The sequence below is a fragment of the Canis aureus genome, chromosome 12, assembly GCF_053574225.1.
Source record: "Canis aureus isolate CA01 chromosome 12, VMU_Caureus_v.1.0, whole genome shotgun sequence".
NCBI lineage: Eukaryota > Metazoa > Chordata > Mammalia > Carnivora > Canidae > Canis > Canis aureus.
Genome location: NC_135622.1, coordinates 4139144 through 4166913, shown reverse-complemented (window position 1 = coordinate 4166913; position 27770 = coordinate 4139144). Strand labels below are relative to the sequence as shown.

At 49.1% G+C, this 27770-nt stretch overlaps 1 protein-coding gene and 1 long non-coding RNA gene across 4 annotated transcripts; one reads left to right on the top strand and one right to left on the bottom strand.

The window, feature by feature from the left end:
* On the bottom strand, positions 1-2414 carry LOC144280340 (uncharacterized). The gene is made up of 3 exons (XR_013348770.1): positions 2320-2414; positions 1110-1227; positions 1-799 (listed from the first exon to the last, which is right to left on the bottom strand). It is a non-coding gene; the product is annotated as an uncharacterized LOC144280340 (long non-coding RNA).
* CGN (cingulin) lies at positions 1864-27455 on the top strand. Of its 3 annotated transcripts, XM_077916237.1 has the most exons (22): positions 1919-1986; positions 3296-3366; positions 7622-8502; positions 9533-9633; positions 9787-9856; positions 9956-10048; positions 12254-12381; positions 13505-13637; positions 13952-14164; positions 14607-14755; positions 14974-15106; positions 18386-18586; positions 18902-19108; positions 19464-19721; positions 20760-20930; positions 22472-22633; positions 23841-23930; positions 24378-24461; positions 24571-24689; positions 25001-25109; positions 25489-25652; positions 25968-27455. In XM_077916237.1, exons 3-22 carry the CDS (start codon positions 7636-7638, stop codon positions 26104-26106), a joined length of 3591 nt encoding a protein of 1196 aa, XP_077772363.1. In that variant the 5' UTR covers positions 1919-1986; positions 3296-3366; positions 7622-7635; the 3' UTR covers positions 26107-27455. The 3 variants fall into 3 exon arrangements, with proteins under 3 accessions (XP_077772365.1, XP_077772363.1, XP_077772364.1); XM_077916239.1 differs by lacking the exon at positions 3296-3366 and having other exon boundaries at positions 1864-1986; XM_077916238.1 differs by lacking the exons at positions 1919-1986; positions 3296-3366 and adding an exon at positions 4527-4701.
* Positions 27456-27770: the final 315 nt, after the last annotated feature.

The following is a 27770-nucleotide window of genomic DNA, read 5'->3' as shown; positions in this document are numbered from 1 at the left end:
GTCACAGAGAGAGAGAGAGAGAGAGAGAGAGAGAGAGAGGCAGAGACACAGGCAGAGGGAGAAGCAGGCTCCATGCACCGGGAGCCTGACGTGGGATTCGATCCCGGGTCTCCAGGATCGCGCCCTGGGCCAAAGGCAGGCGCCAAACCGCTGCGCCACCCAGGGATCCCAAATTGTAACATTTCTTAAGAAGATACCACAAACTCTGGAAAAAAACCCCTTAATGTTACTTTTACTACCTATGCCTGATGATGGTGTCCTTCTGAGATTGCTTTCTTGAGGAACAGATGACACAGATGGAGACTCTGGCCTCCTGGTTTTCCTCGTAATCTGTGTCCAGGGTGCTGGAGTAGGGTGTCTCCTTTGCCACCCTAACTTTATATTTACTACAAATATAATAAGTGTCCTAATTATTAAGGTGTTACCCATGAGACTTGAGGAGGTTCCACTTTTCCAATATCTGGGTCAATTAACAATCTCCCATTTCAATTTTTTTTTTTTTTTTTTTTTAAATCTTCCCAGTGGTCTGGAGATAACAAGTCCTGGAGGGATACTTCCTCTTCCGCTCCCCACCCCCACAACTTTTTGCAGTTTCCTCCCCTAGGCTCTGGCCGGTTTGGTTACTTTAATCTCGGTGTAATGATTCCCTTGGAATGCAAAGACTCCGCATCCTAGTTGAGGAACTGGTAGGTGGACTTTACCCTCCAGGACCCACACCTAGCTTCGGAAGGACGGGGGCAGAAATGAACGTCAGCATGCGCACCAGACTGCCAGCTGCATTTAAGATTCCTTTTCAACCCTAAATAGGTACACAATAAATATTTGTTAGGAATACTATGCAGAGCCCAGCAAGGTAAACTAATCCCTTTTTTACATATCTCAACGGTTAAAATCTTAGGAAGGCAACTTTAATGCTGTTTAACCACAGTCAGCGTAGTTTGCTCAGCACCCCTGACCTGACTACTCTTCTGGGGCCTGAGATCAGTTCCTCTTCTGGAACGGCTCAGCTCTACAATGGATTCACAGTCTGGGGTTGAGTCCCCTTTTGTTTAGAGCGAGGGTCATTCTTATTCGTTATAAATTTACATCCCCTTTCAATGTAAACTTACACTGATGTTTACCCAGTTTCCATTCATTCAGCAAATTAAGCGCCTCCTGTGTGCTGGTCCCAGTAGCAGGCATTTGGGGAATCAGCGAACAGAACAAGAGATCCTTTCCCTGGTGGCACTTAACGTGGGACGGGAGACAAACGATGAATACGATTTAAAGAATTTAAGTATGTAATTTGGGAAATGATAAAAAAAAAAAAAAAAAAAACCACAGAGGAAAAGGTATCAGGCTGGACCACGATCTACGGAGGCCAGAGGACTGGGGGCTGCGCTGAGGCTGGGGAGAGCTGGGGAGGAGCGGCGAGCTGGAGTGCGGGGCTCCGGCGTCCGAGGACCGGGGCGCTCCCCTGCGGAGGACAGCAGACGACCTGGGTCACGCGGGCTAGGTGAGGGCGGAAAGCGGCCTGAACGGAGGAGGAGGGCCGTTCCCCAGCGCCGCCGAGAGGATGCCCAGCCTGGGGCTTCCCAGCCACACGCCGCAGCCCCGCGCAGCCCCGCGCCCCCAAGAGGGCCTCCCGCGGCCCCTGCCCCCCGGCCCACGTGACCCGGCCTGGGACCCCCGCCGCGAGGCCCGACGGCGAGCGCCCCGCCCCTCGCGGGAAGCGGACCAACCCGAGGAAGGGGAAGGCGGGGCGGGGGGGGGTGACGGCCCGCGGGGGCGGGGCTCCGGGGGGGCGTAACAGGTAGGTGGGGGAGGGAGCGCGGAGGGCCGCCGGGGAGGGCCGCAGGGGAGGGCCCGGGCACAGCCGGTGCAGTGCCGCGGCTGCAGCTCGGCGGCAGCGGGAGCTCGGGCCCCAGCCCCGGCCCCAGCCCCAGCCCCAGCCCCGGCCCCGGCCCCGGCCCCGGCCGGAGCCCGCGAGCGCGGAGCCCGACTGGGGTGAGTGACCACGGAGGGGCGAGGGCACCCAAGAGGCGAGCGGGCCTGGGGGGCGAGGGGCGAGGCGGCGTGAGATGCCCTCCTCTGGGCACAGGTGCTGCCCTGGAGAGGGGTGCGGGGTGGCGGTGGGCGGAGCACTGACTCTAGGGACCGTGTCGGGGAGGGCACTTGAGACCAAGGCTGCTCTTCGGACAGGAAAGCGTCTCGGGGCCAGGTTATCGCTGGAGGTCAGACGCCCGTCCCAGGGGCGGAATTTCTCTCGGGGACCGCAGTGCTAGGGGGAAGGAGTTAGTTTCAGCTGGGCGAGGGGGGCTGCTGCCTGAGGGCAGAGACCTGGGGGGAAGGCGTCCAGGGGGGCTGCTGCGTGAGGCTCAGACATCAGGGGGAAGGTGTCCAGTGCTGCTGCCCTGAGGTCCCGTGCCCCCCCCCCCCCCCCCGTTCTGAGCTGGCGCTGACACCTGCTTTCAGGCTCTGAGATGTCCCCGAGTCGTGGTGGTATCTTGCTCTAACATTCACCTATAGGTGAAGAGGCTGAGGGGCAGAACAAGTAGGCACCCCCATCGCTTTGAAACTATTTAAACCTTTCAGTTTCTGTCTGCCTTTGCTTTGATACCTGGGAGAATTGTCCCTTCTTCCTCTTGAGAGAGTGCTCTCCAAGAGAGGGATATGAGGAAGTAGAGATCCCTAGGCCTAGAAATGTGTGAAAATACTTTCTAATGAGGCCTCTTTCAGGGGCTAATGTCAAACCCCCTCTCCCCAAGCACACATGCCTCCTTCTGTGGTTCTAGAATGGGGCCATTGGGTGAGGTTTGGGAGCGTAACCAACTTCCTTGAAGCCTCCCAGAAGATCCCCATTACTCCTTGAAACCCCACATGGCATCCCCAGCTGCCTGACCACGATGGCTGTCAGACTGGCAGTAGGCACCAGTGGTGTGGGAAATAGACAGGACTCCCTTGGAGACCACAGGACTAGGGGAACTAGCACCTCTAGGTCTCCAGGTTGGATGAGAGCTGCACATTGGGGCTGAGACAAGACTTCTGAGGCAGGTTTCCTTGCCTTAGGCACATAAGGAACCAGAGCCAGTCTTAGCTTGGCCCCTTTGATGCCCTGCCTGAGGAAAGTGGTTGTAATTGGGAAATAATTAGCAACCGCTATGTTGTCCGCAGGCTGCCTACACGTGCCTCTGCACCTCTTCTTTCTTCCTTGATATTTAGGAGTGGGGGGCTGGCCCTACAAGACTGCTAATCCAGAGATTTGCCTGACCCTAAGAGGATTCTAGCTTCCCAGAACCCTTTCTTCTTTCCCCAGGCTGACCTGCATGCTATCAGCCCTGTGGGAGGTGAAGAAAAGGTAGGGCTGCTTCTCTTCGTGCCAAGGAGGTGAGAACTGAGGGCCAGGGAGTTGGCCTAGGCAAGTGTGGGATGCAACTGGGGAAACTTGAGAGGGAGGGGTAGGGGACACAGAGTCTTCCTGTCACCTGCTGGCCTGTCACTCACCAGGTTCTTTTCCCTTCTGTTCCTCCCTGTTCCTCTCCACCTTCTGCCTCCTCCCTCAGGGCCTTGGCCTTGGCATCTCGGCTGGACAGTCCTTGCCCATGGTTTTGCCCCCTGCCTCCTCTGTACTGTGGAATTTCTCTGGTCTGCTTTATGAGCTGCCACTGGAGTCTCCCTGGCCCTCCCCTTCCCCTTGCCTCTCAAACCAGTCCAGCCAGTTTGCAGGGCCCAGTTTGTCATTGTGTTTTTTCCTCCACTGGCCAAGCTGCTCTAGCCTGGCTCTCAGGTTTCTTTTTTCAGTGGACTGGGCCAGGAGTCCACTTGGAGTGTTTGTGTTTTTGTTGTTGTTGTTGTTGTTGTTTTTGTTTTTATCCATGGGGAACCATCTTGTCTTTGTAACTCTTTCTGAGAAAATAGCCAACTGATCAAGGTCACTGAACTGTCCTTTTCTATTTTAACCATTTACTTCCCTTGTTACCTCTGAAGAGTCTAATTTCTATACCTCTCATTCTTCCATTTTCTAAATCTGCTGATTATGTGGCATCTAGCCCTGCGTATATCAGTTCTTCCTCTGCACATGCCAAACCACCCCACCCTAACTTTCTGCCACCCCACCCCCACTTTCTGCTAGAAGCCCAGGGACTGTCACTCCCAGTTGGAAGCCAGATGCTTATGGCTGGGCCAGAGGTGACGGAATTGGGGCAGGGCAGGCTAATGAGTAACCCAGGGAAAAGTGGCTGCCTGATACAGGTGCGCAGTATGCTTCCTCTCCCTACAGGCAGGAATGGCAAGAGGCAGACAGATGAAGATGAAGTTAAATTAACTTGTGGCCTGGGCTCTTCCTAGAGCATAGTTGGTGAGGAGTGCCCTGGTTGCCTGCCAGAGGAGGGAAGAGCAGGAGCAGGCTGTGAGAGCGAAGCTTCAGTACTCCAAGTTTCCTGGCACTAGGGCACTGTTTACCTGCCTCTGGGGCTTACGCAAGACCTTGGAGCTGCACCCCAGGCCACGCCCCACTGTCCTCTGTAACTAAAGGCGGATAGGTTTCGGGTTTTCCATGTTGAATCATTTAGAGCCCTGCTTCCCGACTCACCCCAAAGATCACTTCAACCCTCCTTCAACCTTCCCACCTGTTCTGGGACTACCATTCCCTTGGAAATTAGGGAGTCATTGGGACCTGGGGAGCACGTTCAGCCCTACCTCTGAACAACTTGGTGTCCTTGGGTGAGTGAGGGGCTATACACTCTGCTGGGCCTAGCCTGGGAGCTCCTTGACCTGAATCTGGAAGATCAGTAGATGTACTGACAGAGTAGAGCTGTATTATGAATAAATCATGTGACTTCAGAGAGCTGGCAGTCTAGGCACATGGTTCCAAAATTATGAATGGGGCAGAAGAGAGGTCTAGTTATGAGAGCAAATGATAAATGGCTGTGAGGGATCACTGGGTAAATCTCACCACTGCTGTGCAAGTCTGCCTTGGTTCAGGATACAACCTTTAACAAATATTTATTGATGCATGCTGTGTCACCAGGCCGTGGGGCCACAGGAGTCAGCTGAGAGCTGTGTTCTTTGCCCTCTGGGAGTTTATAATCTAGTAGGAGAGACAGACAGGAAACAGTCATCACTCTGATAAGTATATAAAAATAAACTGTGGCAGAGGCACACAACTCTTGATCTTGGGATTGTAAATTCCCCACATTGGGTGTAGAGATTACTTAAAAATGAAATCTTTAAAAAAATAATAAACTGAGGCAAATTCATTGAAGGACAAGTGTAGAGCATATAACATGGTTTTGACCTAGTTTGTGGGAGAAGGTCTTTGAGAAAGGCTCTAAGGAAGTGACATCCTTCTGTGAAGGACTTGAAATAAGGAAGGTCCTGCTGAAAGGAACAGCATGTATGCAGGATAATGTTGGTTGTCAGCTTTGTAACAGACATAGTCATGCTGCTAGGTATGTTTCATGTTTCATATCTTGTCGTGTTTGCCCCCTCCTTTTTAAAAGATTTTATTTATTTGAGAGAGAGAGGAAAAAAAAGTGAGTGAGTGGGAGGGAGAGGGAGAGAATCTGAAGCAAACACCATGCTGAATGCCGAGCCCAACATGGGGCTCCATCCTATGACCGAGAGATCATGACCTGAGCTGAAACCAAGAGTCTGATGCTTAGCTGACTGAGCCACCCAGGGGCTCCTGTTTTCCCTCTTTTTATTAAAGTGGAACCTAAGTAAATTAAATGCAAGAATCTGAAGTGCGGAACATGATAAAATTTTTACAGCTGAATATGCATGTAATTATTATTGTCTAATTCTCACAGATAATACCTTTTTAGGTATTATCATTATACTTATTTTACAAGTGAGGAAATTGAGGCTCAGAAAAGTTGTGATTGCGCAAGGTTGTATATATCTAATGAAGAGCAGGGCTAGGTTCCTTTTTTACTGGATGAGTGGTTTGGATAACTGATCCCTTTGCCTCAGAGCTTCTTTCTTGATCCATTCTCTTACCATTCTAACAAAGGACCCTGCCAACCGGGATCCCTGGGTGGTGCAGCGGTTTAGCGCCTGCCTTTGGCCCAAGGCGAGATCCTGGAGACCCGGGATCGAATCTCACATCGGGCCCCCGGTGCATGGAGTCTGCTTCTCCCTCTGCCTATGTGTCTGCCTCTCTCTCTCTCTCTCTCTCTCTCTCTGTGTGACTATCATAAATAAATTAAAAAAAATTTTTTTTAAAAAAAGGACCCTGCCAACCAATTATCCTTTTGTTTGGAGTATCTACGGTTGGTTAAAGTCCTCCCCAATGTTGGAATGGTGGAAGGACAGGGATCCTTTAGTTCAGGGTGGGCTTGGAGGTGTTCGTGAACCTCTTGAGAGTCTGTGGTAAAAGTCTGTGTGGACTGTTTCTTGGGGGGCAGTAGTGGGGGTGGGTGCATTACTTTCATCAGTCTCTCAAATTGAGTCTCTCGAACCAAAAAGAAGAACCATTGCCAATAAGGGCTCCTCCCTCCCGGTTCCTTTTTCTGGAGTGGAAGGGCTGAGAATGCTAGGAATGTTCTTCCCACCAACCCCATTCTCACCTGGAGCAGGGCCACTCCATCCCCTCTCACCTTCCTAGCAAGTCTATAGCCTCTGAAGGGGGCCTTGCCAAATTTTCTTGGCCCAGAGCTCCACTGGGAGATTGAACTGGGTATGTTTGTGTGTCTGACTGGCTCATTGGATGCTCCTCCTCCAGGTTGGTGCTAGGCTGTGGTGGAGATTAGTTGCAGGGCTGGGGAAGCTGGAGTTTTTATTTGCTTCAAGGAGAACCTGCCCTTCCCAGTTCTTGGAGCCAGAACATACCTGGAATATATTCCATTTGCCAACCCTAATCTTAGGCTAACACCAGCTGGAGGAGTTGGCCTGTGGGTGGTCCTGGCTCTGGCCTTCAGGTGGGACAAGTCTGCCTGTCCTAGGACCTCTTAGGCTGACACTCTTTTCAATGTTATTTAAATTTTTTTTGAATAAGCAATACATCTACATGGTTCCAGATTTAAAAGGGACAGAAGATGCACAATAGAAAGGTAGTTACTCTCCCCTGCCTGTCCTTAGCCCTTAGTTCCAAGTGGCATCACTGCTGTCCTCCCAGAAATGGGATGGCATACCTTGGGGTGGGGGGGTCTTCTGTATTTTAAATAGGCTCTGGGAGTAGAGGGCTGCTTTTCTTCATTGGGATAGCGATATGTTAGGTGGGGTTTGGGTTCTGCCTTGATTGGGTTTGGAGGAGGCACACCGTAGTATATGTGTATGTGTGAAGATCAAACAAAATCATTAAACTCTTGACAAAGCCAGGTCCCTAGGACTGTATAAGAAGAAATGGATTCTTCTAAGTCAATGGGTCTCAAAATCTGGACCAGCAGCATCAGTATCACCTGGGAACTTGTTAGAAATGCAAATACAGACCTACTGAATCAGAAACTATGGTGATAAGGTCCAGTTGTCTTGTGTTTTCATAGGCCCTTGAGGTATTTCTGCTGCTCAAATAAAATATGAAGACCACTGTTCTATGTAGAAGGAATGACAAGGCAATAAGCCACACAAAAGCCAAATAGGTGGAGGTTTCTGGGTTTCTACTACCAGTCTCTCAGCTTTAACTGTTTTCTTAAATTTCTAGGATCCCTCCCATTCATGGAGCAGGCATCCACCATGGCTGAGCCCCGGGGCCCTGTAGACCATGGAGTCCAGATTCGCTTCATCACAGAGCCAGTGGGTAATGCAGAGATGGACACCCTGCGTCGTGGTGGACGACGTCCTGCTAAGGATGCTAGAGCCAATACCTATGGAGTCGCTGTGCGTGTGCAGGGCATTGCTGGGCAGCCCTTTGTGGTGCTCAACAGTGGGGAGCAAGGTAGTGACTCCTTTGGGGTCCAGATCAAGGGGACCAACAACAGAGGGCCTCCAGGAGCTCTAAGCTCTGACTCTGAACTCCCTGAAAGCACCTACTCTCATGCCAAGGAATTTCCTGCCCGCTCACAGGGCAGCATGTCTGATGAGGAGCTTGGGGCCCATTGGAATGGAAGGCTACTCCGATCCCAGTCCCAGGCATCACTGAAAGGCCCTGCCCCTGTGAGTCCGAGCACCAGGAGCACTAGCCTGCTGCAGCTGGCCCCTGAAGTAGCTTCCCCAGGGAGCACTATTGACACTGCTCCCCTGTCTTCAGTGGACTCACTCATCAACAAGTTTGATAGTCGCCAGGGTGGGCAGGCCCGGGGCCGCACTGGCCGGCGCATGCGGACACTGCCCCCTGAACAACGCAAGCGGAGCCAAAGCCTGGACAACCGGCTCCCACGGGATACCCTTGATGAACGAGAACATCAGTTCCCTACCCATTGGACTCCTAGCACAAAGCGTGACAGCCACATGGGCAACTCCAAACAGTCATCCCAGAATCAGGGCCCTCTTGGTGGATTTAGCTGTTCCCGTCAGACCCAGGACTGGGTTCTTCAGAGTTTTGAGGAGCCACGGGGGAGAGCCTGGGACCCTGGCATGCTACAGGTCAGACCTCATTCCTCTGTGGGACCCAATAGCCCTGGAACCCCTTGCCAATTTAAATAACTTGAGGCAGAAAGTTTCAACTTTTGTCCTCCACTTTATCCATCTACTTCATAGGTGGTATTCATGTGTACAAGATACTTCCATGGAGGGATCCCTGGGTGGCTCAGCGGTATAGAGGCTGCCTTTGGCCCAGGGCGTGATCCTGGAGACCCGGGATTGAGTCCCACGTCGGGCTCCCTGCATGGAGCCTGCTTCTCCCTCTGCCTGTGTCTCTGCCTCTCTCTCTCTCTCTGTGTCTATCATGAATAAATAAATAAAATATTTTTTTTTAAAAAAGATACTTCCATGGAAATGGAACTAACTATGAAATCTGCCTTCACAGCATGAGAGTTACTTGTTACAGCTCTGAATCATGTTACTAGTATTTGCTAGGTCTGTAGCATAAGTAAGACAGGCCTGGTAAGATGAACAGCTTTTGGTGCTCTTGTCAGGAGTCTCCTACCTTTGTCTCCCACTCAGGAGTTTAAGTGAGTGGGGAATGACTTCTTGGAGGCAAAGTTAAGCCTGTTTATTTACAAATTCTAGTATGTTAACTGTCGTTAGTAATAAGTAACTTGTCCCAGAGCTCACAGCTAGTTGAAATCTGCTTGTCAAATAGAATGTGGCTTGCAGGAACAGTGAGAGATGTAGGGATGCCTGGGTGACTCAGTGGTTGAGTGTCTGTCTTCAACTCCGGGCTTCCTGCATGGAGCCTGCTTCTCCCTCTGCCTATGTCTCTGCCTCTCTCTCTTTCTCTGTCTCTCATGAATAAATAAATAAAATCTTAAAAAAAAATAGTGAGAGGTGTACCCTGCTAGGACCTCTCCTGGGCCTGCTGCTCAAGCCTCAGCGGTGTTGCCTCTTTTCCCCCACTTGAAGCTTGTTCAGCATGCTTGGAGGGCCTCGTCTCCTACCTACTGTTTCTGCGCTATCTGAACTGCACACACGCTTCTGACTTAATCTTCCTATTTCTTGGATTTATGTTTTGCAGTTCAAATCAACTCCAGACCTTCTCCGAGACCAGCAGGAGACGGCCCCACCGGGCAGTGTGGACCATGTGAAGGCCACTATCTATAGCATCCTGAGGGAGGGGTGAGTGGGGGCCCTCTCAACAGCACAGTCACACGCCTCCCTTCTTTTCCTCCTAGCTTCATTCCCTATCTTCCCTGACTTTAGCTCTTCCTTCCCTCATCTCTGCTACCTCTTCCCTCCCTTAGCCTTTGTTTCTAACCTTTTATCCTCCAGAAGCTCAGAAACCGAAACCTCTGTGAGGAGGAAGGTCAATTTGGTGCTGGAACAGATGCAGCCTCTGGTGGTGAGTGGCCATCTCCTGGTGGGAGCAGGAGGCAGGGTTGGGCCTCTGGGGTCTGGGGTCTGAATGTTGACCCATTCCTTCCCACCCTGTCTCTGGCAGATGACTTCTGGATCTGCTAAGGGCCTGACTGGGCAGAGTGAGCTCAGCCAAAAAGTGGAGGAGCTACAGCAGAAACTGGATGAGGAGGTGAAGGTGAGGGGAGATTGGAGGAGCAGGAGGCATACAGGACACGGGAGAAACTGTGGCCTCGGCTGCACTTCTAAGCAATGGGATGCACACTCGTATGTTGTGACACAGGGACAAGAGCGTGTGCTGGTCCCACCAAGGACTTCTTGGGTTCTCTGGAGCATGGGGAGAAGAGCACATTCATCGGGGCTCTGACCTCTTCCATTCATTTCCTTTGGAAGTTTTTGTCCTGGCTTTGTGCTCACTAGTTGTGGATGCCTCGAGCACATAGCTACCTCAGTCCTTTTCACTGGTGTCATGATGATGGCAGTACCATCATTAATTGAGTATACGTACTTAATTTATTTGAGAGAGCATGAGTGGGGGAAGGGGCAGAGGCAAAGGGAGAGGCAGACTCCCCGTTGAGTGGGGAGCCAGTCCCAGGACCCCGAGATCATAACCATGACCTGAGCCAGAATCAGATGCTTAACCACCTGAGCCCCTAGATGCTCCTATTGAGTATGCTTCCGGTAGCAGGTGCTCTCTGGGAATATGTAGTAATTATGGTGTTCTTGTAAAGTAGGTGTTGTGGGCCCTTTCATGATGAGAAAACTAAAGATCAGAGAGGTTAAGTGATTGCTTAAGGTAGTAAGTCACAGAGAAGGAATTTTAAAATTCAGATCAGCCTTATGCTAAAGTCTGTGAACTTCCTTTTAAAAAACATAACCGGGATCCCTGGGTGGCACAGCGGTTTAGCGCCTGCCTTTGGCCCAGGGCGCGATCCTGGAGACCCGGGATCGAATCCCACGTCGGGCTCCCGGTGCATGGAGCCTGCTTCTCCCTCTGCCTGTGTCTCTGCCTCTCTCTCTCTCTCTCTCTCTCTCTCTCACTGTGTGCCTATCATAAATAAATAAATAAATAAAAATTTAAAAAATAAAATATTAAAAAAAATAAAAAATAAAAAATAAAAAATAAATAAAAAACATAACCGTGGGGCACCTGAGTGGCTTGGTCGGTTGAGCACCTGACTTTTTTTTTCTTTTAAAGATTTATTTATTTATTCATGAGCGACACAGAGAGAGACAGAGACGGAGAAGCAGGCTCCCTGTGGGAAGCCTGATCTGAGACTTGATCCCAGGACCTCGGAATCATAACCTGAGCCAAAGGCAGACACTCAATCACTGAGCCACCCAGGCGCCCGAGTGTCTGACTTCTGATTTCAGCTCAGTTCATGGTCTCAGAGTCGTGGTATTGAGTCCTGTGTCGGGCTCTGTGCTGGGCATGAAACCTGCTTGGGATTCTCCCTCTGCCCTTTCTCCCAACTTCTCTCTCTCTCTCTCTCTCTGTCTAAAAAAATAAAATAAATAAAATAGTTTAAAAAAATACTGCTCCCACCTCTCACAGTATTGTCTCTTACATGTAGTTAGTACTCAGTACATGTCGAATTGTAACTCCTCTTATTTCCTAGAAAGCAGTATAGTGTACCAGTTAAGTAGTCAGCTGTGGAGTGAAACTGAGTTCAAATCCTGGTAACTGTTGGCTGTGTCCGTTTCGTGGGCATGTCCATTACATGTTCTAAGCCACTATTTCCTTAACTGTAAAGTGGGGATGATAATTGTACTATGTTACTTATCTGTGGCTGTGTAATGAATTACCTCAAAACCTAGCAGTTTGGAGCAGTTTGAAGCAGTCATCTCCTGGTGTCTTGAGGGCTCAGAATCTGGAAGCAGCTTAGCTGTTACGAGTTTCCAGTCAAGGTATTGGCTGGGACTGTAGTCATTAGAAGACAGTGGGTGTTAGCTGGAGGCCTCATTCCCTTGCTGTGTGGACCGCCTCATGGGGCTGCTTGAGTGTCTGCACGTTATGGCAGCTACCTTCCCCAAGGGTGAATGATCCCAGAGAGAAGGTAAGGAGGAAGCCGCAGTGCCTTTTTAGGACTAGTCACTGGAGTTCCTTATGTTTGTTAGAAGAGTCCTTAAGTCCAGCCCATACTCAAGGGGAGAGGCTTTACCCTTTGAAAGGAATGTCAGAGAATTAGTGGACATACTTTAAACCATCACAAGTCCCCAGGCTTGTTAAGAGGATTACATTGCAGATAAGAAACACCGGGTCCATAGTACAGTGCCTGTCATGTAGTAAGTATCAGTAAACGTTAGACATTTGCATCACTCCTGGTCCTTCTGAGAGGCTTTCCCTACTCTCCACCTGTTTTACTCTGCCTGCCTTTTCCAGAAACGGCCGAAGCTAGAGTCATCTCGGCTTGGGCTGGAGCGGCAGCTGCAGGAGAAGGCAGAAGAGTGCAGCCAACTGCAGGAGCTGCTGGAAAGGAGAAAGGGCGAGGCCCAGCAGAGCACCAAAGAGTGAGTACAGCTAATGGTGTGCATGGGGCTGCTTGGGGACCAAGGCCAGGGTTGGAAGTACCCCCTGGGTGAGACATGGAAAGGTATCTCTAGAAGCTAGAAGGGGCAGACAGAGATAGTTTTTTTTTTTTTTTTTAAATTCTTTATTTATTTATGATAGTCACACAGAGAGAGAGAGAGAGAGAGGCAGAGACATAGGCAGAGGGAGAAGCAGGCTCCATACACTGGGAGCCCGACGTGGGATTCGATCCCGGGTCTCCAGGATCGCGCCCTGGGCCAAAGGCAGGCACCAAACCGCTGCGCCACCCAGGGATCCCCAGACAGAGATAGTTTAAAGATAGGACCTTTCTCTCTTTACTTTCTCTATTGGTGATGATGATAGTGCCTAAGTTGGGTTACCTGGATTTGCCTCTTTACTTTAGGCTCTAAATCTGCAAAATAGGTTAATCATAGTTCTTACTTCACAGGATTGATCATTCAGCATGTATTTTTGCAATCAATACTGTGTGGCAGGCACTGATCTAGATTCCAATGAACCATTCAGATGAAGAGCACTGTTCTCTAGAAGCATAGTTTCTACCCAGGGGTGGGGGGAGCCAGACAGTAGTAAATAATGAACACATCAGGTAAGAAAATTTGTAGCATGTGAGAAGGTGATAAGTAGAGTAGGTCAAAGCAGATCAGAGGGCCAAGAGTGGAGGAGCAGGTTCCAGTATTAAAGTGGTCAGGGGTGATCCCTGGGTGGCGCAGCGGTTTGGCGCCTGCCTTTGGCCCAGGGCGCGATCCTGGAGATCCGGGATCGAATCCCACGTCGGGCTCCTGGTGCATGGAGCCTGCTTCTCCCTCTGCCTCTGTCTCTGCCTCTCTCTCTCTCTGTATGACTATCATAAATTAAAAAAATAAAAATAAAAAAAGGATCCCAGGTATTGACTGCTGGCTGGAGGCAAGCCACAGGTTCCAACTCTTTAAAAAAAAAAAAAAATAAAATAAAGTGGTCAGGGGAGGCCTCCTTAAGATTTGAACAGAGACTTGAAGGACGTTGAAATGGATGAATGTGTGTAAAGTGTTTAGAAAACTGCTTGACATGTGGCACGTGATGATATTATCTATTAATAATTATTAGGCTCCAGAACATGAAGCTCCTTGTGGACCAGAGTGAAAGGGTACGATGTGGGCTGGAGGCCCAGGTGAAGGAGCTGCAGGACAAGCTGAAACAGGCCCAGGAGCCTGAGCCTGCTAAGGAGGCGCTCATGAAGGTAGGCAGTAGGATGGCTCCTGTGGCCTCTGTTTTCTTTCAGTAGAGCACCCTCAAGTCTGCTCATCTCCAGTGTCCCCAGAGTATGTACAGTATGCAACTGATTATGGGTACCCCTTAATGTGCTTTCAGACATATTTGATAGTGGGGTGGGGTTAGAACTCAGAACAGAGGGCATCTTAGAGGGCAGAGAGCACCTTGTGCTGAGTCTAACAGGTATGAAGTGCTCAATACATATTTTTGATGGACTAAGTGAATGAACAGACAGGCAGATCTGAATAAAGTTCCTCTGTTCTTCCACCTTCATTTCCCCAGGACCTGTTAGAGGCCCGAGAGCTTCTGGAAGAGGTCTTAGAGGGGAAGCAGCGGATGGAGGAGCACCTGAGACTGCGGGAGCGGGAGCTGACAGCCCTGAAGGGGGCCCTGAAGGAGGAGGTGGCCTCCCGTGACCAGGAGGTGGAACATGTCCGGCAGCAGTGCCAGCGAGATGCAGAGCAGCTTCGCCGGAGTATACAGGATGCAACCCAGGCATGTGACCAGAGCAGGGGCTGTCAGAAGAGGGCATCCCCCCAAGAAGAGGCTTGAGGTCTCTTGGTATTTTGGGACTTTCCTGGTCGTAACTGGAACTCCCTCTAAAAGACACACATGAGATGCATTGAGAACCTTGGCCAGAAGACCTACAAGGTCTCCTTCTACAAGGGCAGAGAGGGAATGCAGACGAGGAACACCATGATAAATAAATAGGGGAGGCTTCCTGTAAATGACAGCAGGGATGGGGGTGGGGGTGGGGGTGGAGCTATAACCTGGGGAGAGCTTTCTGCTAGCATTGCACCCAGCATCACTGGGCTATCATGGTGTGTAGCTGGTGTGATGCCCTCTGGGCCTGATCCTCCCCTTCCACACTTCTACTTTGGTCTGAAGTGCGTTCTTCCCTCGGAGCCTCCTGGCCCCCAACTGCCTCCTTCCCTAGGACCATGCTGCATTAGAGGTGGAGAGGCAGAAAATGTCAACCCTGGTGCGGGAGCTGCAGAAGGAGCTGGAGGAGACCTCAGAGGAGACAGGGCATTGGCAGAGCATGTTCCAGAAGAACAAGGATGAACTTAGAGCCACTAAGCAGGAGTAAGGACTTTGCCTCTCTCCCAGTAATGCTTATCTGGGATTCCTATATCCTGCTTTTCTACCCATGCTGTGCCCTTTACTCTGCCGAGAGTGGGTGCCGAGGGTGGGTGCCGTCCATTGGCTTCTGGGGAGGTGGTTTGCATTGTCCTGCTAACCTCTGCCAGGCAGTTGGCCTGACCTTGTTCCCTTTCCCTTTGCATTCACCTGGCTGGATTCAGACTCCTGCAGCTGCGGATGGAGAAGGAGGAGATAGAAGAGGAGCTTGGGGAGAAGATAGAGGTCTTACAAAGGGAATTAGGGCAGGCCCGAGCTGGTGCTGCAGATACTCGCCAAATGGAGGAGCTTAAGAAGGTACTTGGAGGGACACCTGGCTGGCTCAGTCAGTGAACATGAGACTCTTGATCTCAGGGTTGTAGTTTGAGCCTCATGTTGGGTGTGGAGATTACTTAAAAAAAAGGGGGGGGGCAGCCCTGGTGGCACAGTGGTTTAGTGCTGCTTGCAGCCCGGGGTGTGATCCTGGGGACCCGGGATCAGGTCCCATGTTGGGCTCCGTGCATGGGGCCTGCTTCTCCCTCTGCCTATGTCTCTGCCTCTCTCTCAATCTCTGTGTCTATCATGAATAAATAAAATAAAATCTTAAAAAGAAAAAAAAAACCTTTAAAAAAAAAAAAGGAAGCACTTGGAGTTGGGGCATGGAAGGGCAGGTTGGGGTGATGGGCACTGACCTCGCTTACCCATGAGGGCCTCCACACTGTGTGGCTGCCTCCTGTGTTTGGTTTTCAGGACCCACCTTGCCTGTTCAGCCATCTCTCTCCCCAACACATTCTGATGCAGTTGGGCTCTCATCGAGTATACATGTTTCTAATGGAAAGGACTTCTGGTTGGGTTCTAGCCAGAGGCTGCTGGCTGCCTCCCAAGAAACCTCATGGGGAGCAGCATTTAGATGGATTTGTGAAACTCCAGGGTCATTTTTGCAAGCTTGGAATTTGGTCTGCACAGGGAGAGCTGATCTGTTGGAAGAGGCTAGAAGTGGGATTGGGGGGCTTAAGGGGAGCGGGCAGGGGGATGGGCTCATTAACTACGTCTATGAAACAAACATTTACAGTTAGAATGCCATTTTATTAACTTGTGCAAGCGTCATCACACAGACTGGAATATTTGCATTGGCTCAGCCAGCTGACCTACTTGGGAAGCCAAATCTAATTCAAGGGCTGCTTATAGAATCTAGAGGTAGGGAATTCAATATTATATCATACATGGGTGTTTTATAAATGACAAGGTCATCAAATTGAAGTGAATACAAATAATTTCTTCATGTTCCTGGTATTAGTTTATGAAGGACAAGAAAGCAATTCATTATTTTTGATGATTTAGAAACTTAGAAAATATTTTTGTTAGTATAGGGAACTGGCATTTATGGCCTCCCGAGGATCCTTCTAGGTTTACAGTTCTTTGATTCATTATGCTGGATATGTAGTTGGTGCCCATTTAATGAGTATTAATTAATCAGTGTGTGTTAATCATGTCTTTACCATAACACTGCCTACTTGTAATCAAGGTAATCATATTTATTAAATGAGTAAAGAAGTATAGCTCTAAGTGATGATTTTCCAGATAAATAAAAGTCCAAGCTTATGCCAAATACTTGGTGGAGAAAAAAAGTGTTAACCAAATATACTTTCAGTGATTGTGAAATGAAAAGTGCTCTTAAATTTTTACTATGTTAATATGAAGTTAACAGATACCAAGGATAGTCTGAAGTCTGTTTGCTGTATTAGTTGACATAATAAACTTGGACATTCCTCTGGACAATCTCAGTGATTTATTATGTGAGATGAAGCTTAAAAGCTAAAAAGTAATACTAGTGCTTCATTTATCTCACATATGCAGTGTATTTAATTAAGTACTCACTCAAACAACATACATATGAGAAAATATTCCCCATCCAATGTAGACCCCATGAGGTCCTGTTTTTTCCTCTATAGTTAGTTTTGTTAGTGTCATATGTTGAAAACTCAAAAAATATAAACTTTCAGCCTAATTATGGTATTTTCTGAATTTCAGAAGTAGCTAATAGCTAAAGAACTAGAACCAGAGCTCATATTTTAATTTTTAAAAAGATTTTATTTTTACACCCAATGCGGGGCTCAAACTCACAACCCCAAGATTAAGAGTCACATGCTCTACTGACTAAGCCAGCCAGGCGCCCCAATATTTTAACTTTTTAAAAAAAATAAGAGAAGCACCACTATTTATTGTGTAATATGTTTTGATTTTCAACATATTTTCTTTTGTTTTTGAAATAACCAATCCTATTTTATTCAAACTCTCATCTACTCTCACTGCGTGTGATTTCTTTTTTATGGACATTTATTTCACGTGACATAGAATTTACCCTTTTATTTTATTTTTATTTTAAAGATTTTTTTACTGGGGCACCTGGGCAGTTCAGTGGTTGGGCATCTGCCTTTGGCTCAGGGCATGATCCTGGGGTCCTGGGATTGAGTCCCATATTGGGCTCCCAATGGAGAGCCTGCTTCTCCCTCTGCCTGTGTCTATGCCTCTCTCTCTGTGTCTCTTGTGAATAAATAAATAAAATCTTTAAAAAAAAAGATTTTTTTACTTTATTTGAGAGCCAGCAAGAGCATGAATGGGGGTGTAGACTCCCCACTGAGCAGGGAGCCCAATGCAGGGCTCCATCCTAGGACCCTGGGATCATGACCTGAACTAAAAACAGATGTTTAACCCACTGAGCCACCTAGGTGCCCCGAAGTCACCCTTTTAAAGTGTACAATTTAGTGGTGTTTAGTATATACACAAAGTTATACAACCATCATCACTATTTAATTGCAGAACATTTTTATCACCCCAAAAAAGAACCCCATCTGCATTAGCAGTCACTTTTCCCAGCTGTTTGCAACCACTAATCTACTTTCTGACTCTACGCATTTACCTGTTCTGCGCATTTCCTATAATTGTACTCCTATAACATATGGCCTTGTATGTCTGGTTTCTTTTACCTAGCATAATCTTTTTTAAGGCTTCCCAATGTTGTAGCAAGTATCAGGACTTCATTATTTTTTAGGGCCGAGTAATATTCTATATGGATATATCATATTTTGTTTCTCTGTTTACCAATCGATGGACATTTGGGTCACTACTGTATTTTAGCTCTCATGAATAATGCTGCTGTGGACATTCGAGTGAACATGTTTTTTGAGAACATGTTTTCAGTACTCTTGAATATGTGTCGGGATGGAATTCATTTTTTTTTTTTTTAATTTTTATTTATTTATGATAGTCACAGAGAGAGAGAGAGGCAGAGACACAGGCAGAGGGAGAAGCAGGCTCCATGCACCGGGAGCCTGACGTGGGATTTGATCCCGGGTCTCCAGGATCGCGCCCTGGGCCAAAGGCAGGCACCAAACCGCTGCGCCACCCAGGGATCCCTCGGGATGGAATTCATATGGTCACTCTATGATTAACTTTTTGAGAAACTGTCAGACCATTTGCCCAAGTAGCCACACCATCTTTTGTTTCCCCAGCAGTGTAGGAGAGTTCCAGTTGCTGCGCAGTCTGATGGCCCTGGCTGCCTCCTGGTGCCTTGCCACTGTCCCCTTTTCCTTCTAGGAGCTGCGCCAGACACAGAAGGAACTTAAGGAACTGAAGGAAGAGCAGCAGAACCAGGAGGTGGCTGGGCGTCACCGGGAGCGGGAATTGGAGAAGCAGCTAAAGGTTGAGGCTGATCGAGGCCAGGGGTTGGAACAGCAGAACCTCCAGCTACAAAAAACCCTCCAGCAACTGAGACAGGACTGTGAAGAGGCTTCCAAGGCAAGGGGAGTGGGCCCGGGGCTTAGGAGGTGGAGGCTGAGGGGTCTGGAGGGCCGAGGAGCCAGAGGGCATGGAAAATGACCTATCATGGGTATGTACAGACCAGACCCTTGTCCTAGGTGTGTGGTTAAAGTAGCCAGGGTTTGGCAGGGAGGGGGTGGCAGGGCTGTACCTGCTGATACCCACTTCCTCTGCAGGGGTGGGATCCTCAGGGGCACTACCACTGTTGTGGGCTCTCTTTGGGGTGGCTTCCCTGATACGGTAGGTGACCTGGAGCCCCAGGGTCTGAGCTGCCACTCCCTGAACTGGCCGCAGGCTCAGGTGGCAGCAGAGGCAGAGGTGGCGGTGCTGGGGCAGCGACGGGCAGCAGTGGAAGTGACACTTCGGGAGACCCAGGAGGAGAATGACGAGTTCCGACGGCGTATTCTGGGTCTGGAACAGCAGCTAAAGGAGGCCCGAGGCCTGGCAGAGGGCGGGGAAGTGGCAGAGGCAAGGCTTCGGGACAAGGTGCAGCGGCTAGAGGTCAGTGCCCTCTGCACATCATTGGCTTCCCCCTGGCCCTCCTTCTTCTCACCCCTGGGTCAATACTCCAGCTAAATCCTCAGCTATCAGTTTTGTTTTGTCCCCGGTGTGCTTCTATTTGCCTTCCCAATTCAATGTTAAACTTGGGCTTATTTCCTAGAGTGTGCTTTGTTGCAAACGTCTTGCCCCTTGTGCTGGTATTTTTGTCTCTTATCCCCCACCCTATGCCTTTTCTTTTTCTTGATTTCTTTGCTAGTCCTTTGGAGCCTGTTTTCACTGCCTACCTTTTTCATAGCTCGCTTTCCTTCCCTTCCATCTACTCCCCTCCAAATGACTTCTGTCTCCCCTCTCCCAGGCAGAGAAACAGCGGCTCGAAGAGGCCCTGAATGCCGCTCAGGAAGAGGAGGGGAGCCTGGCAGCTGCCAAGCGGGCACTGGAGGCCCGGCTGGAGGAGGCCCAGCGGGGGTTGGCCCGCCTAGGGCAGGAGCAGCTAGCACTGAACCGGGCCCTAGAGGAGGAGGGGAAGCAGCGGGAGGCGCTCCGGCGGAGCAAGGCTGAGCTGGAGGAACAGAAGCGCTTGCTGGACAAGACTGTGTGCCAGCTCAACAAGGAGGTGGGGCATGGGGTGGCCTGGCTCTTAGGAGGAGGCCTAGCTCTTAATGAAGCTTACGTTGGGGGAGGGGGATAGGGTCGGGGTCAGAATGGTCGGTGGTGTTTGCTTTCCTCAAGTTAATTGCTGGGGAGGCAGAATCTTTGGAGAGGGGTGTCCTTCCTACTACCCCTCAGTGGACAAGAGTCCACCCCGATATCCCATCCATGGTGGTCTTGATCCTTGGGGAGTGTTTCCTGGGATTCTTCCTTACATGTCTGTAAGACCTGAACACAGGAATCTTTATTACTAGAATTTTCTGTTTGGAGTAGGGAAAGGAAGGGTCTAGGATCTCTTCCTAGATGTCTTTAAGACCTAAACACAGGATTTTTGTGGGTGAAATTTTATATTTGAGGGAAGGCAAAGAGAAAGGAAAAAAAGGAAATAAATTGCATTTTTTTCAGGTAAGGTTCTCCTCCTAATCTCTTTTTAAAGCTAGAGCAAACATACATATTTTGTCAGTTCTAAAATGCACATTGCCATCATCTCCAGAGTTGACTTGTGCCTTATGACTGTGTGTTATAGTTCAGTTGACAGGTTTGTTTCTTTTGTTTTTGGTTTTTGGTTTTTGTTTTTTTTTTTATGGTACATCTTCCAATCATTGGCATCTTGGGTTTGTTGAAATTTGGTCATTTAAGGTTTACTTTGTATCAGACACAGTTATAAGTAGTTTACATAATTAATATAATTCTCACAAACAATCTTGTGATGTAGGTACCGTTATCTTCCCATTTTACAGATGGGGAACTGAGACCCAGAGAGGATAAGTAACTTGCCTTTTGCCACATAGCTAATAAGTGGTAGAGTCAGGATTTGAACCCAGGCCATATGTGTATTATTACTTGCCATACTAGGGACCTAGGCCTAGGGGAGAGCTGGGGAGGGTGGCTTCAGCAGTAAGAAGAATCTGGGGGAGTCTGGGCTTAGAGGAGGGTGGGGAGGGGGGACTGGGTTTAGAGGAAGGACAAGAGTATAGTGCTAAAAAGGCTCTTTTCATCCCAGCTGGAGCAGATTGGGAACGATTCTAAGCAGGCTCTGCAGCAGCTCCAGGCCCAGCTGGAGGATTACAAGGAGAAGGCCCGGCGGGAGGTGGCGGATGCCCAGCGTCAGGCCAAGGAATGGGCCACTGAGGCTGAGAAGAACTCAGGGGGGCTGAGCCGGCTTCAGGATGAGGTAGGAGCAGAAGTGGCAGGGGGTAGAAACCCTTCCAACGTCCTTGGTTTAAAGGTCACTGCCTCTTTTTTTTTTTTTTTTTAAGATTTTATTTATTTATTCATGATAGTCACACAGAGAGAGACAGAGAGGCAGAGACACAGGCAGAGGGAGAAGCAGGCTCCATGCACCGGGAGCCTGACGTGGGATTCAATCCCGGGTCTCCAGGATCGTGCCCCGGGCCAAAGGCAGGCGCCAAACCACTGCGCCACCCAGGGATCCCTTTTTTTTTTTTTTTTTTTAAGATTTTATTTATTTGAGAGAGAGTATAAATAAAATATTAAAAAAAAAATCCTAGGGACGCCTGGGTGGCTCAGTCATTTAAGTGGCTGCCTTAGACTCAGGTCATGATCCTGGAGTCCTGGTATCAAGTCCCACATCTGGCTCCCTCTTCCAAATCTGGCTCCTTCGTCAGTAGGGTATCTGCTTCTCCCTCTGCCCTGCCCCCCTGCTCATGCTCTCTCTCTCTCTCTCTCTGTCTGTCTCTCTCTCTCACCCTCTCAAATAAATAAATAAAATCTTGGGACACCTGGGTGGCTCAGCGGTTGAGCATCTGCCTTCAGCTCAGGTGTGATCCTGGAGTCCCAGGATCGAGTCCTACATCGGGCTCCCTGCATGGAGCTGCTTCTTCCTCTGCCTATGTCTCTGCCTCTCTTTCCATGTCTCTCATGAATAAATAAATAAAATCTTTAATAAATAAATAAATAATATCTTTAAAATAATTTGAAAATCTCAACACTGCAATGTTAGTGGAAATATGGTAACAGAACCGAGGCATGTCTGACACAGAGTAGGTGCTTTAAATATGATGGCTAGTTTTAATGCTTCACAATCTTTATTTATTAAAAGAATTTTTTAATAAAGGTTTTACTTATTTAATCATGAGAGACATAGAGAGAGAGGCAGAGACACAGGCAGAGGGAGAAGCAGGCTCCCTGCGGGGAGCCTGATACAGGACTCTGTCCCAGGTTCCTGGGATCACACCCTGAGCTGAAGGCAGATGCTCAACCACTGAGCCACCCATGTGTCGCTCACAATCTTTTACAGTAACAACTTGTTATAATTTTGTTTTGTGATTACATAACCCTCCCTTTTTTTAATGTTCATCCCTTTTTGTTAAAAAAAAAAAAAAGTCCCAGTACCCAGCCTGTAGCCCATATCACTTAAATCATATCTCCTAGGGCTAGGACCTGGGATCCGTTGTCTAAAATCTCCTTAAGTGATTCTAGTTTGTGTAGAGCATTCTAAAGCAATAAAGAAAATGGACTAAGAGCTCCTGCCTGCCTGCTAGATAGGATGCTGCCTGATTCCTGAATTGTTGAATAAAGCTAGCTAGATCTTCAAAGAGAAGACAATGGACTAAACCTCAGCCAGCCTTTTATTATTACCGTGCTCTGGAGATTTAAAGATCATCAGTGAGGAAACATTGCTCCCCACCGGGCAGACTGTTCCCCCCACCCCCACCCCCAGCTCTCATCAGTTGCATTCTCCCTTCCACTCAGACCCAGAGGCTCCGGCAGGCCCTGCAGGCATCCCAGGCTGACCGGGACACAGCAAGGCTGGATAAAGAGCTGCTGGCCCAGCGACTGCAGGGCCTGGAGCAAGAGGCAGAGAACAAGAAGCGCTCCCAGGATGACAGGGCCCGGCAGCTGAAGGGTCTTGAGGTGACAGCACAGGGGGTGGTGGGGGAGGGGCGCAGGTGGGACTTCTGTGGGGGAAGGGAGCTGGACACTCCAAGCCCCCTTTCTATGCTAGGTACCCAAAGCAGGTAGCCCACAGCTGATGGATTTTGTTTGAGCGCAGTACTTTCAATGACTCTGAATCAATTGCCAACGTTTAGAAATTTATACGTGTCATTTATATATTCTGATTTCTGGTTCCTTTTGTACATTTGGAAAATATAGTAAGACTGAGCTTCTAATCCTGAGCTGTCTGCATGGCAGCAGTTGGCTGGAGCTGAGCAGTAGCCTCTCCCCTTTGGAGTGAATAATGGTCTTCAGTTTGCTATATTTGGCAGTAATAATATAATAATAACAGTGACAATAGCAGCATTAAACGCTTACATGTTATGCCATCTGCCAGGTACTGGAGACTCCTTTAATTTTTTTATTTTTATTTTTATTTTTTAAACATTTTTATTTATTTATGACAGTCACAGAGAGAGAGAGAGAGGCAGGGACATAGGCAGAGGGAGAAGCAGGCTCCATGTACCGGGAGCCCGACATGGGATTCGATCCCGGGTCTCCAGGATCGCGCCCTGGGCCAAAGGCAGGCGCCAAACTGCTGCGCCACCCAGGGATCCCCTGGAGACTCCTTTAATCCTGAGAATAACTCTGTGGAATAGGTAGTCTTTTCTCCATTTTATAGACTAGGAAAACTGACACACAGAGAGGTTAAACACTTTGACCATGGCTCTTCTGCTAGGAAGTGGTAGGTCTGATTTTCAGACCCAGACAGTGTGTCTCCAAGAGACCATACCCTTGGTCTCTCTCCATGGGACTGCCTGGCTTGAGTGCACTTCCTTCATCTGAATCCTGGCGCTTCGGGTTCTGACTCTCTCCAGCTCAGCTTTGGCTCAGGCACTTTGGCTTCTGACTGTTTTCCCATTAGGGAAATAGGGCTGCCCCACTGAGGAATAGATTCTGGGGCAGAGACCAGAGGAGGCATCACCACCCTTTCCTCAGTGCCACGCCTGGTCAGCAGAGGGTGCTAGCTTCCATGGTGGCTCCAGGCAGGGGCACACACCAGCTGGTTATGGGGACATGTGAGACAGAAAGGTCTGTGGAGGCTAGGAGGAGGGTCCTGGTTGGGGGTTAGCATTCTGGTGTCCAGCGTGTGGGGCAAAATTAACCTGTTGTTCCCATGCCACAGGAAAAAGTCTCACGGCTGGAAGCAGAGTTAGATGAGGAGAGGAGTACCGTGGAGCTGCTGACAGAGCGTGTGACTCGTGGCCGGGACCAGGTGAGTCCTTTCTTACCCTTCCCCCGTGCCCACCCCTGACTGCAATACCTTCAAAAATGCCTCCAACCTCCCATGCTTTGTAATCTGGAGAATTCTGGCTGCTGAATCTGTGCATGGCTCGTGCTACTTCAGGGTCTCTCTGCTTCGGGCCAGGTGGAAAGAAGCCAGGGATTTGAGTGGAACAAGAAATCCTGGTAGCCTGGGATACTCTGACCTGAGCCCAGGCTGCTTCCCTTCAGAAGGGATGCTAGTTCCTGGTGAGATGGAGGAGGCCCTGTTTCGATTCTGTGGCTCTTCCCATTTGACTAAGCTGTGATTTCTTAGTTGCCTAAGAATTGCTGGGATTCAGAAGGCATCCTACTGTTTACTCTCTGTCTCATATGGTTTACCTGGCTGGTTCATTATTAGCCCTCCCCAAATCTGACCCCTCTCATCTGTCCCTACTAGGTAGACCAGCTGAGGTCAGAGCTCATGCAGGAGAGATCTGCTCGACAGGACCTGGAGTGTGACAAAATCTCCCTAGAGAGACAGGTGAGCAGAGGAGTGAGGAGTCTTGGGGATAGACCCTCAGAGGTAGGTGAATGACCATAGGAGGGATCAGAAGTGGAGCGTGACCATGAAGACTTTCTGTCCCTCTCAGAACAAGGACTTGAAGAGCCGATTGGCCAGCTCAGAAGGCTTCCAGAAGCCCAGTGCCAGCCTGTCTCAGCTTGAATCCCAGAATCAGGAGTTGCAGGAGCGGCTGCAGGCTGAAGAGAGGTGATGTGAGCCCATCCTTCCTCTCTCCCTCTGGCCTTTTCTTCTCTGAGGTTTTCTCCATCTTGCACGTCAGACATGGCCAACCTAGCCTGATTATTAGGGGGAATCTTTTCTTTTGGGAAAGAGCAGAATGAGTTGCAGAACTTCTGGAATGTGAATGACCTCTTATCTCTCTGGTTCTTTGGATCTGCCCTGGATCCTCCCTATTGTGACAGGACTGAGAGGAGTTCATGGAGGCTGGAGGGGGCCAAGTAGGGTTTCCTTTAGAAATGGAGATAGCCATAGACATCCCCCCTATCACACCTTCTTAGGGAGAAGACGGTCCTTCAGTCCACCAACCGAAAACTGGAGCGGAGGGTTAAAGAGCTGTCCATCCAAATTGATGATGAGCGGCAGCATGTCAATGACCAGAAGGACCAGGTAAGAATGATAGCCAGGGCCAAGCAACCATATGGTAAGCATATACTGTGCTTTTGCTTAAAGGCCAAGGGAGGCCCCATCTCATAGGTCTTTCCAACTTCTACTGTCCTTGTATAAGGTCAGAGACTAGATGGGAGGCACTGGATTAGAGCAGGCATAGTGCATTGAGTGTCATGATGTGGTAGGTTCTCTTTCTAAGTGTTATATGTGTATGAGCTCATTTAACCCCCAAAACCAGCCTGTGAAGTTAGGGAACTTGCCCATGGTCATGACATATTTCTGGGGCAATGATCCCTTGTCAAAATAGCTATGGGGGAGGGTCCCAGTCCATGGTAGCAGCAGATGCTTTTCTAATGTGGGGTTTTGGTATCCTGCCCAGCTAAGCCTGAGGGTGAAGGCTTTGAAGCGGCAGGTGGATGAAGCAGAAGAGGAGATTGAGCGACTGGATGGCCTGAGGAAGAAGGCCCAGCGTGAGCTGGAAGAGCAACATGAGGTCAATGAACAGCTCCAGGCCCGGATCAAAACCCTAGAGAAGGACTCCTGGTATGGGCTGCTTTTCTGCCCCCCTGCTCAATCAGGATGGTTATGCAAGAAGGGAATGAGCTCTCCTGCACTGAATAGGGAGGAGGATCTCTGAGATGGGACTCTGCAGTCCCTCCTTCCTGGCTGGAAGCCTGGATTATTCTTTAGTAGTTCAGCCCCCAGTCTATACCCCATCTCCCCAGATCTCAGATTGGTGGGGGATCTTGTGAGTACCTTGAGGCCTTAGAACAACTGGGAGTTTCCTTAGCGTGAAAAGCATGATTGTCTGAATCTTTCTGTCTCCTTCCCTTACAAGTATTCCTCTCTCTGACTCAGGCGCAAAGCCTCCCGTTCAGCTGCTGAGTCAGCCCAGCGTGAAGGGCTGAGCTCGGATGAGGAGTTTGACAGTGTCTACGACCCTTCTTCCATTGCATCGCTGCTTACGGAGAGCAACCTGCAGACCAGCTCCTGTTAGCTTAGGTCCACAAAGGACCAGAAACTGCACTTGAGGCCTGCTCTGGCCAGGCCTGCTCTGCCCTGCCAAGCCTCAGATTCCTCATTCCTGGAGGGGGACTTGATTATTCAGCCCTAAGACCGGGAGGGGTGTGAGTGATGATGGTAAAAAAGGCATCAGCATGAAGCTGGTAGACAGGCTTGCCTCTGGAGGAGTGGGTATTTTAGGCCAACTGAGCCCTTCCCTTAAGTGCTGATCCTCCTTCTCCTCCCTCATAACAATAGGATGACCAGCATATAGGCCAAGGGGGATTGAGCAGGATAGGAAGGGATAGACATTGCCACGTACATAAAGCTTTATTTCTTTAGCCCTTACCTCTCAGGCTCAGGGAAATACCTTTGTGATTTTGCTCCCTTGACTCCTGCAACCTGTTTTCCTCCCACTCTGGAGCAAGGTAAAGAGAACATTATAGGTAATGGACACACTGGTGTGGCTCTATCCGCTTGGATGCTCCGCTTTGCACAGTCATGGGACGCATATGGTAGTCTCTGTTCCTTTCCACTCATATATTTTGCCTTCCCCAAAGCCAGAGGATCCAAGGGATCTGTTCTCCCCCTCCTATCTTCACCATTCCTACCTTCCTTCTTTCCTTTTGGTGCCTTAGCCAGGGTGAGGAGATAAGGATGCTCTTCTTACCTCTGTACCTGCACATTCATACCTCTCCAAGGACCAGCTTGTCCCCAACCAGGGCCCTCAGCTTTTCCTGCTGCCCCAGTCTAAAGAGAGCTACTGGTTCCTCGGCTGATGAGCCTTTGGGGGAGGGACTTTGGTAGGACCATGATAAAGTGGTGGGCTTGGTTCTGCTCAGGGTCTCTATCTTTCCTCCTCTTCCTCTGTGACAATGGATGTGTTTGTTTATAAGGGGGTTGCATCTGGGAACCCTGATAACTGTCTACATGAGTCTGAAAAGCAAAAGTCTTCCTTGTGGTTTCTCTGACCCAGATGTGCCTAACCTCAGTAGGGAACCAGGGGACCCTTATTATCTCAGGAGCTTGGACCTGATACGGGGCTTCTTTCTTGGTAGAAATGGGAAGAGGCAATGGAGGATTTATTCCTCCCTTGGGTTTTGGGGAGAGCCAAGCCCTGTTGGGGAGAGAGTAAGGGAGATTATTTACCTCTCATATTTCCTAAGCAGGCTCTGTAAGGAGCCCGGGTGAGGAAGAAGGCTGTTTTCACCAATGACTTGTAATTTCATGATTAAAAAAAAAAAAAAAAAAATTCTATTCTGCAAATTAGATATTTTCTCCCAAATCAACCTACCCTTGATTTTATTTTAAATAAAATATTAAAATTATATATCTATACTGAAATCCTTAAATTCTCATTCTTTTCCCTCGCTTGTTTTGAGATCTGTTCTACAAAGAAACCATTTTTACTATATAACTTAGAGGCTGAAGCTGGGGTTTTCTTTACCTCACTTTTTAGAGGGCCTTTACAACAGATTAGATGGAACCTAGGGAACCTGTGTTTATAGCACCTCCATTCTCTCCTAAACAACCTTCTGGGAATAGAAAGGCCAGTAAATGCTGTCTCTGAGGGTTAAAGGAGACAGACCAGAACTGGATTTTATGCTCTTGGGGCACAGGGATATCCCCAGCATTCACCTCCCAGTATAAAGACATTCA